Source organism: Saimiri boliviensis, chromosome 13 (genome assembly GCF_048565385.1).
Source record: "Saimiri boliviensis isolate mSaiBol1 chromosome 13, mSaiBol1.pri, whole genome shotgun sequence".
Taxonomy (NCBI): Eukaryota; Metazoa; Chordata; class Mammalia; order Primates; family Cebidae; genus Saimiri; species Saimiri boliviensis.
Window position 1 is genome coordinate 13,512,052 of NC_133461.1, and position 13,153 is coordinate 13,525,204.

The window sequence follows — 13,153 nt, forward strand, 5'->3', positions numbered from 1 at the left end:
CCATGCTACCTTGTTTGCTAAAGTCAACTGTTAACACTGGGTTTTGCAATTACTCACATTCTAGCTTGGGGCAAGGAGAAATTAACACAGAAAATATAGTTACCCTCTGGTCATTTGGGCTGCAAATAGTGCTATAGATGAGATTTGTGCTCTGAGGTTTTAGTCATGTTATTTTCTTAGAAATTGCGAAGAAGAAATTTATAGTAATGCATCTAACGGTGATGACCTATGCCTATGGTTACATAATTTTTATTTAGCATAATTTCAACATTTTTCCTGTCAACATTTTACTTTCTTCCCCCAAAACCCTTAGATTTGAAGTGGAAATAATGTTATTTCTCACATATAAATGAATCAGACAGAAACCAGGAAAGGAAGACTAACAGGACTAACAGAACCTTAATTTACAACTCTCCATGTCCTTTAGGTCTGAAAACTTTCCATTTTGGTCAGAAAAAAAAAATGTAATTTATTTTTTCTCCCAAAAAGAGTACCCAAAATATTATAAATTAGCAAAGGACAAAGATGTACAGAATATCTCTGAATTAAAGACCATGGAAAAAGAAGTTCTGGTGACTACCATAATTATAGCATTAAAAAAGTAACACACAGTCCTTTCAACTCTGAAATTAAAATCAGGTTTGAAGTATTAATAATGTAATCCTATGACATATACTATTGTCTAGCTGATCAACCGGTAAGCTTTATCTCCATAGAGTTATATGAAAATCCTGTTATTCTGCAGCAAAGCCAAAATCACAAGCCAATCATTGGTAGCAGAAAGTATTTCATCGTTGGACTTAATACATGCTATTTTGGGACAGGTTATATAAGGCAGGAGTGTATGATTGTGAGAAAATTGTCAGAAACTTGTCAATGTCTTTTCAAATTGCTAAGAGTAGGCATATAAGGGAAGAAGTGGGTGTTTGAATTTAGGTTTCTCAGATCTATCATTCAGTCAAACAGAAGCACACTTTCCACATTAACAGGATTCATATCACACATCAAATACTTTCATTTAATTCTCCTTTAATACTTGCTTAATCATGACTGTTTCTTCCCTATTAGACTTTGCATGTGGTTTCCAAGCCCTATCACTACACTAGTATAAAATATGCATTCCATTTCTATGAAAGCTTTAACAAATGAGCTAAGATTAAATTTACTTCTCTGTTCATGCACAGTACAATGGTCATTCAGAAAAGGCATTGAAAATATTTATCCCTGAAGGGATTTTAGAATAAGTTAATACTGCCCTTTTTGTAGATATGGAAAACAGAATCAAGAGCATTAAAATATTCATTTAGGATTATAGGTACTGATTAATATTCATAACCATAAATTTATATATTTGAATTTTCATTCCTTGATAAAAGCAAAAATATTTTTTAAAGAAAAAACTTGGATTTTCACAGTGTTTAAAAACATCAGTAACACACACCCAACAATATGCACATACACCCACCCTTCCCTACACACATAGGACCAGAAAAACTGAGTGGACTAAAATATCAATTAATATCCAAGGTAACAATGTTCCATGTTATAGCCTTTATGTAAACTGTTTCAGCTTAAAAACAAAACAGAACAAACCAACTACATATTCTATCCATACCACTTTTTGACTCAGCAAAAACTGTTCCCCCAAATTAAAAATATATATGTATATAAATATATATGTGTGATATATATACACACACACACATTTAATTTAGTTTTTGATTTAGCAGATCATCACCCTAATTGTTATGTTTAAACTAATTTCCCTGAGAAAAGTAACATCTGGAAGAATAAACTGAAACTACTACCTATTATACTACATGGCAGAGAGGTTTCTGCTTGAAATATAAAACTTACCATGTATAATTTCCCATGTGAATTAAAAAAAATACAAGTAAAACTCTGAGGTAAATAATCAAAAATTTCCTAAGCATTCAGGGGACAGAAACTGAAATACTTTTGAATATATAACATTCTTTCAAACTTATTTTTAAAAAGCATAATAAAATAGTATGTTAGTGCCAACTGTATTTACAAATAATAACTTATATTAATTCTAAGCAACGTATAAATTATGCTTTACAAGAATGTCACATTTCAATTTTTACCTGTCTTTGGCTCCACTGAGAAGTATGGCTGTCCTTGCAGAATACTGTAGACCACTCTGGCACTGTTGCCATACGTAGGATCATCAGCATCTGTGGCTGTCACTTGTACAACTGAGGTCCCTAGATGCCAATCCAAAAACCACTGAATTAAAAACTTCCAAATGCCACAAAACAAAATAACTCAAAAATGTTACTGATTCCACATTAAACTTATTTGAAATTTTTCATTTATCTTTTTTCAAGGCACATAAAAAATTGATACAGTATTTTTTAATAAACCAACCCTAAAGAGATGATAAATATTAACAAAACCTTTGAAATATTTAAGGGATAAGAAAACATTCTGGCAAAAATACCATCAATGATGCCCATTAGGCTGGGATATAGTCCAAATCAGATGGGACTGAAATTTTAGGCGTCTCTTCCATGGGGCTCAGGTAATACCTTTTCATCAAACGCAGCTTCTAGCAGACTCAATCACTGTCCGGAAAGCAGCAGGACAGTAGCATCTTGGACAGTCCAGTTATTGCGGGTATCCAACTGTCATAGTTAGGAAGACCCAGACAGACATCAAAATGTCATTAAATGACAAAGAAGATTTGATCCACCTCACTGGATCAAATGTGGCTACCCTATCTCCTTGAGAATTGTTTTATTGTTTCCAGCATTTGATTTAAAAACAAGACAGAAAATGAAAATTTATACCAAACCCCTTCCAAAAGAGAAAAACCATGGCAACTTTAAAAAGTGTATCAATATTTTTTTCTTTATTACATATGATGAAATGTTGTATTCTTTCTTCATTTACTATATATTCACACATTAAATATAGAAAGCATTTCTTCCAATCTGTTATTTTTTTCCATTTGGAATGTAATCTTTAAAATATTAGAGGCCCATGTTTGCCTAGTTTATATATTAAATTATATACTATTATTTAGTAATTAACCTATATTTTAAATACGGAACAAGTCCCTTTCTTTATGTATTCTTTAAAGTCCTAGTTTGTTTTAAATTATTTCCTGAATATGACATTTTAAAGCAAACATATTTTTTAGATTTATTTCTATGTAAATATCTCTTTCTAAATCTCTTAAGTCAGTAATGCACATTTTGCTATAAATCTACTTTATTTTCTATATCTATTTCCTTGCTTTAAAATTATGTAGAAATTATGAAAGTTAAGTGTACAACACTATCCTTAAAATCCTGAAGTTTTTAATTTTATGGACTGAGATGACTGTGCTCTGTGGATATCTGATAGGGCCAAGACGGCAAATCATGCATATTCTAAAATCTTTTTAAGAATTAAAGTTTGAATGTTTTTAATGTTATAATAAATTACATTATGGTCTCTCTTTCTTCTATCTGCATCACCCTTACAATATTTATTTTGGTACTATGACTAAATATGATTTTGCTACTTCATTTTAAAAGAAAGTAAACAATTTTAAAGCAAGTAATAAAAACTAAACTTCAGTAAGTTTGGCTGTGGACAATAAAACAGGTTTTTTTTCTGAAAAGTTTATTATCTCATTTAACGTATATAGACACACACACTAAATACACACACATATTCACAAACAAATTTAAACTTTCCATGCCTGTCTATGTTCTTCTGGCAATAAAGTATCCTAAAGGTTTACTAGTGTTTTTAAAATTTTATGATTAGTTAACATCCAATAAAATAAAATATCCCTGAATATTAAACACCGATAGCTTGCATGGTATATTTCAACTGTTTGATGGCTACTACACATGGTTAGGCTTAAGCAATTTAACTATAGTGTCTGATAAACTGTAAGTTCATACAATATGTGTTATGCAGTTTAGATACTCCATGTTCTATGTTCCAGTTTTTATATTAACTTAGTGGTCTGATTAGGCGTCAAGTACACCCTGAAGACATCTGAAAATAATTTTCTAAAAAAGTTCCGATCCCATTTGAATCAGCTAAGAAAATAATTTAAATATAAATTATTTAAGTACTGTAATATGAAATGGCATGACTATTGTGTACATGTAAATAACCTGTTATTTTATTTGCAACATACGTTATTTAAGTGTGCATAATAGTCATGCCGTTTGATGTCACAGTACTATCAAAATCAAAATGACGGTGTACTATTAGCTTCTAAAACAAAAGTTCACATGTACCCAATTTGCATAGCTATATTCTATGTAGGAAAGGAAAACCTTAGTGAACCAACGAAAAACCACCAAATGTCCATGAGAATTGGAGTATGAAGTTGAATTGAATTGCTCAAACACGTCTCAAAAATTCCTGTTTTACTAAACATTACTAATTTGGGGAGGAAAATAGGCCCTTTCTTTTTTCAAAATCCTCCAAAACCTTCTAACAGTTACCATGCCTGCTGCTCTTATTGGTAAGCAAAGAGCAGCAGGAAGCACTTGGAAGGTGTGGACAGTAGTGAGGAAGTGTGAATACATCTATTTGGTCACAGAAATGCCAGCAATGCTTACACATGTGCTAACTATAGTAAGATAGTGCCACTGTGGTTCAAATTCTTACCGTCCACAAGGACTGATCTTCTGTCTCATCATTTGCTTTTCCTCTAGAGGTTAGAGCTATGGTAGTGACCCAAATAATTTCCCCTCTCTCTTCTAATAGGAACAGAAATTTAGGGCCACTGAAATGTGATCCCCTAAAGAGCACACGATACACATCTTGCAACCCCAATCCTCCGTGTCTTGGTAATGCTGATTGCATGAATGACCTTCTTTTTAAATAAATCACATTGGTTAAAATCCTCATGTGCTAAAATATAACTTCCATTATTATTTTATATAAATTTCCTATTTCAGTATTAGAAAAAGCAGGAAATAAATGTATAAATCAATCCATCTCTCATCCAGTTTCATATATTTTTATTTTTATTTTTCGTAAGATTGCCTACACTTAAATTACATACTGGCTATCAACTATTCCAAAAGTATCTGGATAAATGAAATTTAAAAAAAAAGAATTTCTATTATTAGATAAAAATAAAATACACACTAGAATTCTTTACTTGCCATCTTTCTAGTAATGGTGCAATGACAAAAGGCCTTTAAATAAAAAAAGCCTTCACTTTTTAAATATATATCTCCAAATGTTATCTCCTTACCATTGCTATAAATTCACTACAAATTTTCACGCATTTAAGTGTTTGGAGAAATTTTTGAAAATGCGGGGTGGCATGGACACATGGCAGGGAACGACACACACTGGGGCCTGTCGGAGGGTTAGGGGAGGAGGGAGAACATCAGGAAAAACAGCTTAGGGATGCTGGGCTTAATAGGTGATGAGATAATCTGTGCAGCAAACCACCATGGTACAGGTTTACCCATCTAACATGCACATCCTGCACATGTATCCCTAAACGTAAAATTAAAAAAAAAAAAAAAACAGTGGTGACATGTGGATGGCCATTTGTAGGTCCAAGGATACTCATTACAATTAAATAGACCAGCCAGTCCACATATTAGCCTGGCTAGCCATCAACGGTCTTATTGATACATTGGCCCCAGAGAGGTGTTTAGGATAATGAATCAGTATCTTAATATGATGGGAAAAAAAAGTAAAAGATCATCACTGGCCTGTGTCTGGAAGAATTCTGTTTGTTAACTTCTGAGGATTCACTGTAATCACTTAAAAATATAAATAAATATCAAGTTGAAAAAAATGTAAGATTAAAGTAATTTCCTGAAAACACTGAAATAGCTGTATACATAAAAACAATTTCCTAATTGTCCATACAAATAAATACTGTTAAGTTGATGGATACTGGCTACCAACATGTCTCAAACGTTCCCTAAACCCTAACGGACAGTTGCTACACACATACTAGTGTTTTTTTGGTGTTCGGTTTTTTTTTCAGTATTTAATGATGATTTAATTTTAAATACAAACCTCCCAAATCAGCCACAAGCTACAAAAGCAGAGTGCTCTTTACTTACCCACAGGAGACATTTCAGGAACTCCTGCTGTGTATGGGCCATCCAAAAATTTGGGTTCATTGTCGTTGATATCCTGAATTTTGATGACAAACTCCGACTCGGGCTCCACGGGTTTGTTGGTGAGCCTGTCAAGTGCTTGAGCTCGGAGCGTGTAGTAGGCCTGCTCCTCACGATCCAGTCTCTTGGTGGCATGAATATCCCCAGTGTTCTCATCAATAATGAAAATGGAACTTGCCCCTTCGCCTGACAAGATGTATTTGATGGAACCATCTCCTTTATCAACATCAGAGTGGAGCTGGTGAAAAATTCATGTGAGATGAGATTAACTTACAAGAGAGTCGGCGATATGGAGATATGTAAAAATAATTCTTATGTCAGGCAGCAGTACATGAAATGTTATTGTTCTTGGAAAGATAAGCTGAATGCTTATTGTGCACAGCAGAAAGGCTATTAGAATGTGTCAGCTGGTACTTGTGAGCAAGACAATTTCATTTCTGCCTGTAAACAGTCTCATTTCCAAAGGTATTTTATATCATTCCCAAAGTTGGGAGCTGTTTGTAGTGTTACTTTTGATTTGATCTGTTCTTGCCAGTGTTAGCCACCTTCTTTGAACACAGCAGGCACTCAATAAACGTGTATAATTGATTGATCTATTCCAAGCAAAGAAACTTTCTGTAGAACACTTGTAAATCTAGTTCTAATATGCCATTTAATATTCTTAGACACCCCCACATTCTTTAAGGGTGTCCTTTTCTTCCTCCTCCCTGCCCTGTCCCCACTCCTCCCACTCCTTTCTGTGATTAACAAGTCTGGCTGGATGTCCAGTCTCTAAGTCTGTCTCCAGATCCCATCCCATATTTTAAAATTTGGAGCTGAAAAAAATGGCACTGCTCTTTAAAGTAGGAATTTTAAATCAATACGTGCATGGGACTTCAACTAAAACCTTTCTTGAAATACCAAGAACTGCATTAGATTTGCATGATTAAGCACAGCATCAGCAGCAGGGGCAGCAAATCCCGATTTGCATTTCCTATCTGGAACTGTCCCTGCTGTATGTCAGAACATTATGTTGAACAGAGGAACCTCAGGAAACTCAGACGTAATTACACATTTCCCTGAACTTCATCACCTGAGAAACACACTACTCAATCTGTCATTTCAACAATCTTTCGCCCTCTATAACTGCCATCATTCTGGACTTTAGTTAATACGAATGTAAAAACCCAATTTACCAAACAATAAAGCTTTTCACTGCCCTACTGAACTATATTTGCATTTTTAAAAGACAAGGTGCTAAAAATATATAAAATATGGGGAAAAAAACACCGAGGAAAGTATGGGCACAGTGCATTCTCATCCTTCCTTGGTAGCTGTTACGGACATAGCCTTTTACACCTTGAATTTCTGTAAGTGACTCTTCCACTGCACTTAACATCTGTGTTTATCCTCTGCTTCCAAGTACTTGAATACCTCATTTAACTTTTGGTTTCTGTAGTTTTTAGTCAGGCCTAAGTAATACAAAAAAATTAATCTCTGGCACAAGTTATAATTTAATTTTTTTTCAGTGTGAAATTGTCTAGTGGATCCTATTCCACATGTTTATTCAGGGAAAAGGTGTGTTCTTGAGCTATTGTGAATTATTTAGCTTTCTTAAGTCCTTTTTAGGGTTACTATTATATATGTATCTCCCCCTAATTTATAATACAAAGGGTGAAACATGAGAATTATTATAGTTTGAATTATTAAGAACTTCCTAGATGTCAGTCACTATGCTTAACATTCTTTTAAAAACAAAACTTTATTTCAGGTTCAGAGGTACACGTGAAGATTTGAAGGTTCGTTACATGGGTAAAACATTCTTTACATAGTAAGTCATTCAATATTCACATCTGCCCTTAATCCTATTAGCAAATGAGGAAACTGAGGTAGAGAAAGGCTAAGAACCTTGCCTGAAGTGGCCCAGCCAACTCTCTGGCAGAGCCAGGCTTATGAAAACTGGCAGCCTGGTTTAAAGCCCACATTCCCAGTCCCTCTAAAGAGATCCACCCTCCAGGACAGAACTGCTGCGCTGTGTGCTAGGGTCTTCAAGTGCTGATGCAAAGGAGAACTTAAGGAAAGAAAGGAATGTGCAACCAACCCCACCTGATCATCCCCCAGACCTTCAAGAACCTCAGTGCTTCGAGATGGTTTCCATCTGAGCATTTTATGATTTACCAGAAGCGTCCCTTCTTGCCATTACATAACAATAAACTCCACCACAGTCAACAATACATAGCAAAACACTTGACTCCCAGGACCAGTGCAGATGATGGATGAAAATATGTTGTTTTTAAGCTTCCAGTCCCCGGACCACCTAAAAGTTCAAAGCAGCTCTCCTAATGCTCCGTCACCTTCCTCTGTGCTCCTCTGGAGTGGCACCTGGTGGCAACTTATCTATGAGTTACTGCTGACAGTGGCAGGAAACGTCAGAATATCGAGAAGAGCACAAGAAATACCAGTTATACATGGATCATGTCTTTAATCAAAGCTTTTCTACACTGAAATTACATTAAGAACTTTCACTTTATGATTCATTTACCTAATTCCTGCCAACTGATCTCTGTTTTCGTGGCATGGTGATACAATGTTCCTATGGTATTCCAAGTACGAGAAATAAAATAAATTCATTTACAATAAAAATCACACAGTAAGCCCTGACTGTGAAGTTCGACCTGAGCTCTGATGCTGCGTTTTATTGAACATTACGGGCTTCTCAGTTGTTCTCCATTACTAACAGCATCAGAACTTAAAAGTAAAAGCTTCACACTGTTTGCTTTTCCAATCACTCAACAGTCAAATTCTTTCTCTTCTACTACCTACCTGTGCCTCATCCCCCCACCCCCTACCACACACACAGCACAAACATCCCGTTTCAGGAGTCCTCAACTTTATTCTTCTTCCCATCGCTGGCAATTTTCTCCCAGCTGGGACTATCACTAGGCTTGTAACCACTGCCAAAATTCGCAAGCAGAAAATTGCTTGGAGTCTAAACTCCGTGTCCTTGCAAGGTTACTGTAAGGATCTGTGGTTAAAAGTGACCAACTTTGAATTGTTCAGATGGGGACATAATTATCTGAGGCATTCAGACATTTAATCTGTGAGACTTTGTGCATTATACTAATCCTAATAGGTGGAGTGAAATCCACACTCTCAGCAAAGAAGAGAAATGTTGCCAAGTATAGAAACAGCAAATCATGTTCTTAAGTTGACAAGTGTCTATGTAGGCCCGTGCAATGTGCACACTCATGGACACACACACACACACACATACACAGACACGGACACCTTTGTGAATAATTATTACAACCCAAACTGAAAAATGTTGCTCTCCCCTCTGAAAACTTTGACCAAGACAAAAGCAAATAACTATCATCCTATAAAATGGTAAACAAGTACATAAACAAAATAAAAACACAACCAAAGAGAAGTCTTCGTGCTCTATTTGGGGGTAGAATAGGAATCGCCGAAGTCTATTGTCCTCACAAATACCCCTGTAAATGTGATCCTGAAATTAGGCTAAACAATAACCAAAAAAATCTCTATTCATAAGCAGACAAAACTTACCTTTACTGCCTGGGTTCCTAAATCCTTTTTAAAGTATTTGTTTTGACTTCAAAGTAATTATTTGCATTAAATTTTTTTTCAAATCAGAACAAAAAGTGAGGGGCATAGAACCCTTACTTGAGCCTAGTTCTTGATAAGGCAAAAGATGAGCGGAGGCAGAGGTACAATTAGGTAAATCTAGTGTGTTTAGGTCAGCATCATGTATTAATATGTAAGAAATATCCGACTCTCATGAACTACATAGACCATTAATGCAAATCACATTTTACACGTACCCTAAAATATATTTCTGAATAATCCATTAAAGTTCCATCAGCTCCTGATTGATAGAGCACCCCACACCCCCCACCCACCGCCCGGCCATGTATCTATCATACTGGAGCCCTTTTCATTCATTCTGAACTACAATCCTAGTTTAGAATCTTCAAACTTTTCATTTGGGCTATTACAAAACACCTCAATTACTTTTTAATTTTAGTAACTCACATTGTTTAGGCTGTCATAATCAAATTATTTCCTCTAAAACATCAATTATATCATACCCCTCATTAGTTATGGTTTTGTGGCCCGGTGCAGTGGCTCATACCTGTAATTCCTGCACTTTTGGAGGCCAAGGTGGGCAGACCATGAGGTCAGGAGTTTAAGACCAGCCTGACCAACATGGTGAAATCCCATCTCTACTAAAAATACAGAAATTAGCTGGGTGTGATGATGCATGCCTGTAATCCCAGCTACTCAGGAGGCTGAGGCAAGAGAATAACTTGAACCCAGGAGGTGGAGGTTGTGGTGAGCTGAGACTTTGTCTCTAAATAAATACATAAATAATAAATATGATTTTGTCCACAAGAGTATCTTTATTGATGAGTGCTGAAACATAATACTGATCTAGGTTAATATCACATATTTGCACAATAATGTTAGCTCTGAAGAAATTTCATGATGGATCAGCCCCTGGGTGTGGCCTGTAGCTTCCCAGGGGTCCAGTCAATTGTGGTTGAACATTCCAGGAAGCATCGATTGCTATGTATATGCTCATTTTAGAGACTACATCTTTTTTAGAGTACATCTTTGCTGATGAATCAACTCTTTTGTAATTTCAAAGTGAATGGAACAATTACTTGGCTGACTCTTGATCCTTCTTCCTTGGCCTTTCCAGCATGCTCACCAAATATATTTAATTGTTTCCTATGATCTATGGATTTAACCGAAAATTCTAGGCATGAGTCCCAATCTGACTCCATACCATCTCCCTGACCTTGTTTCTCCACCACAATTCTGTGTATTCTATGCTACAGGCATGCTGGACTAGTTCTCAGTGCCTGAGCCTAGCAAGCATTACCATGCTTCCCAACACACACACTCACTGACATCCAATTCAGCTCCATGCCAGTTCCTTTTCCTGAAGTCTTACAACTGTCCTATTTATTTCCTATTGTTTCTTGTTTCAATTTCTATGACAGAATTCATTTAATTCTGCTTTATATTGAAAATCTAGTTTATTTTTATATCTAACTTTAATTTATAAACTCCTTAAGAACTAAGTTCTTTTTATCACTGTGTTCTACATTCTTAATAAACGGTCTGTTGTATTAAATTGGGTAAATGTATAATCCATTTTATAAAACAGTAGTTATTTGTTTTATTTCCATTTCTGTCCTCTTAAATTTCAATAGCTTTTTAAATTAAAAAAAAAAAATAAAACAAACAAAAAACATCCTTTATCTCTGATTTGTCCTCCCTAATCCTCTGAACCACATAGATGGAATTCAGATACCTTGCTTTGTTGCTCATGGTAACACTTAGTGTGTGATTTTGTACCTTCACACGTACATGTTTGTTTTCCCCAAGAGACAGAGCCCTGGTAGAAACGGGCATCTTTCTTATTCCTGCTTCCACAGCTTTGATACTGTCGTTCTCTCTCCCTTTTATTCTCTCTCACACAAATACACAGACACACACACACAAACACATACACACAGAATGTTAAAGAAGGGTTGAAACCTGCTTGCATGTACTTGGATGCCACTCCATTACCTTCACTAAATTTTTATTCGCCTTACTTTTAAATTTAAGATGGTAGAGACCAGAACCGAAAGAGCAATGCATTGCTGTTCTGGTGATCTTTTTACATCTATATAACCAGAGGAAACATGATATGAGCTACCTGGTCTAGCACCTTCAATCCATTTGCTTAAATAAAAGTCTGAAAGTAAAAAATACTGCTCGATTTAGGAGACAAAGGTAAAAAAATTAATTCAATATATTGATCAACTTTTCTTTCCTCGATCTTACTGATGACTTGTCTTTACTATCTGATACTTAGCCCTGTAAAATGGAGATAAATATATATCGACCCTTGGACTTCATTGCATAATTGTGACTGCTATTTGAGATGATATGGTGGAATACAGTACATAAAGGTAGAAATTATTATCATGTTAGTTGTACTTTTTAATGTTTTTGCCTTTGAAAAAAAATACTAAATTTTCATGCCACAAAAAGACCATCTATCGACACAAGGTGAAATTTTATGAAAGAGATAATATGTATTGTGAAAGCTTTAACGTTAATAAAACAAAACTAGAAACTAAAGCCTTTGTGATGCTCACTGACTTATTTACAGTTAAGGATGACAAAAATTGTAGTTTTGTATTAAATTCTTCCTTATAATGAATGTTGGAATAAGAAATAATACATTGTATTATTTTAATTTTAATTAAATTAATAATTCTACTTTATTTTCTTTAAAAATAAACAGCTGGGACCATTCCAAAAGACAAGTCATGCACCCAACTTTGGTCATGTATCTCTGCAAAGCATCAAATTAAATGCATGCTTTTGTCATGTCAAAAAAAAAAAAAGAAAGAATACATTGTAATATAAATAAAACTTACATGGCTATTGCATTTGTGTCAAAAAATGAAGTAATGATGGCAAAGAAAGAAGTGTGGTTTTTGGAGCAGTAAGTTAATCAATCTGAGAGTGATTTAGATTACATATTAGCACAGTATTAAAAGTAAATTTTACCACTGATTTACTTATTATAGATTACTGACTTTAAAAGTTTAAAAGTGTATTCCAGCCGGGCGCGGTGGCTCAAGCCTGTAATCCCAGCACTTTGGGAGGCCGAGGCAGGTGGATCACGAGGTCGAGAGATCGAGACCATCCTGGTCAACATGGTGAAACCCCGTCTCTACTAAAAATACAAAAAAATTAGCTGGGCATGGTGGCACGTGCCTGTAATCCCAGCTACTCAGGAGGCTGAGGCAGGAGAATTGCTTGAACCCAGGAGGCGGAGGTTGCGGTGAGCCGAGATCGCGCCATTGCACTCCAGCCTGGGTAACAAGAGCGGAACTCCGTCTCAAAAAAAAAAAAAAAAAAAAAGTGTATTCCAGATTATTAGAAACCATGCAGGGTAATTTTATTAAAATTTTACATGGTTAATATTATAAGTATAGAAGGTAGATTTAAACAATAATTGG

General features: G+C 35.2%; 1 protein-coding gene across 3 annotated transcripts in view; it reads right to left on the minus strand.

The window, feature by feature from the left end:
• CDH7 (cadherin 7) overlaps positions 1–13,153 on the minus strand; it is a 132,041-nt gene that overhangs the window by 65,363 nt on the left and 53,525 nt on the right. For all 3 annotated transcript variants that reach the window (XM_074383282.1, XM_039463772.2, XM_074383281.1), the window contains exons 3-4: positions 6,069–6,363; positions 2,109–2,228 (exon numbers count right to left, since the gene is read on the minus strand). In XM_074383282.1, coding sequence (XP_074239383.1) covers positions 2,109–2,228; positions 6,069–6,363 — 415 coding nt within the window. The remainder of the gene's footprint in view (positions 1–2,108; positions 2,229–6,068; positions 6,364–13,153) is intronic.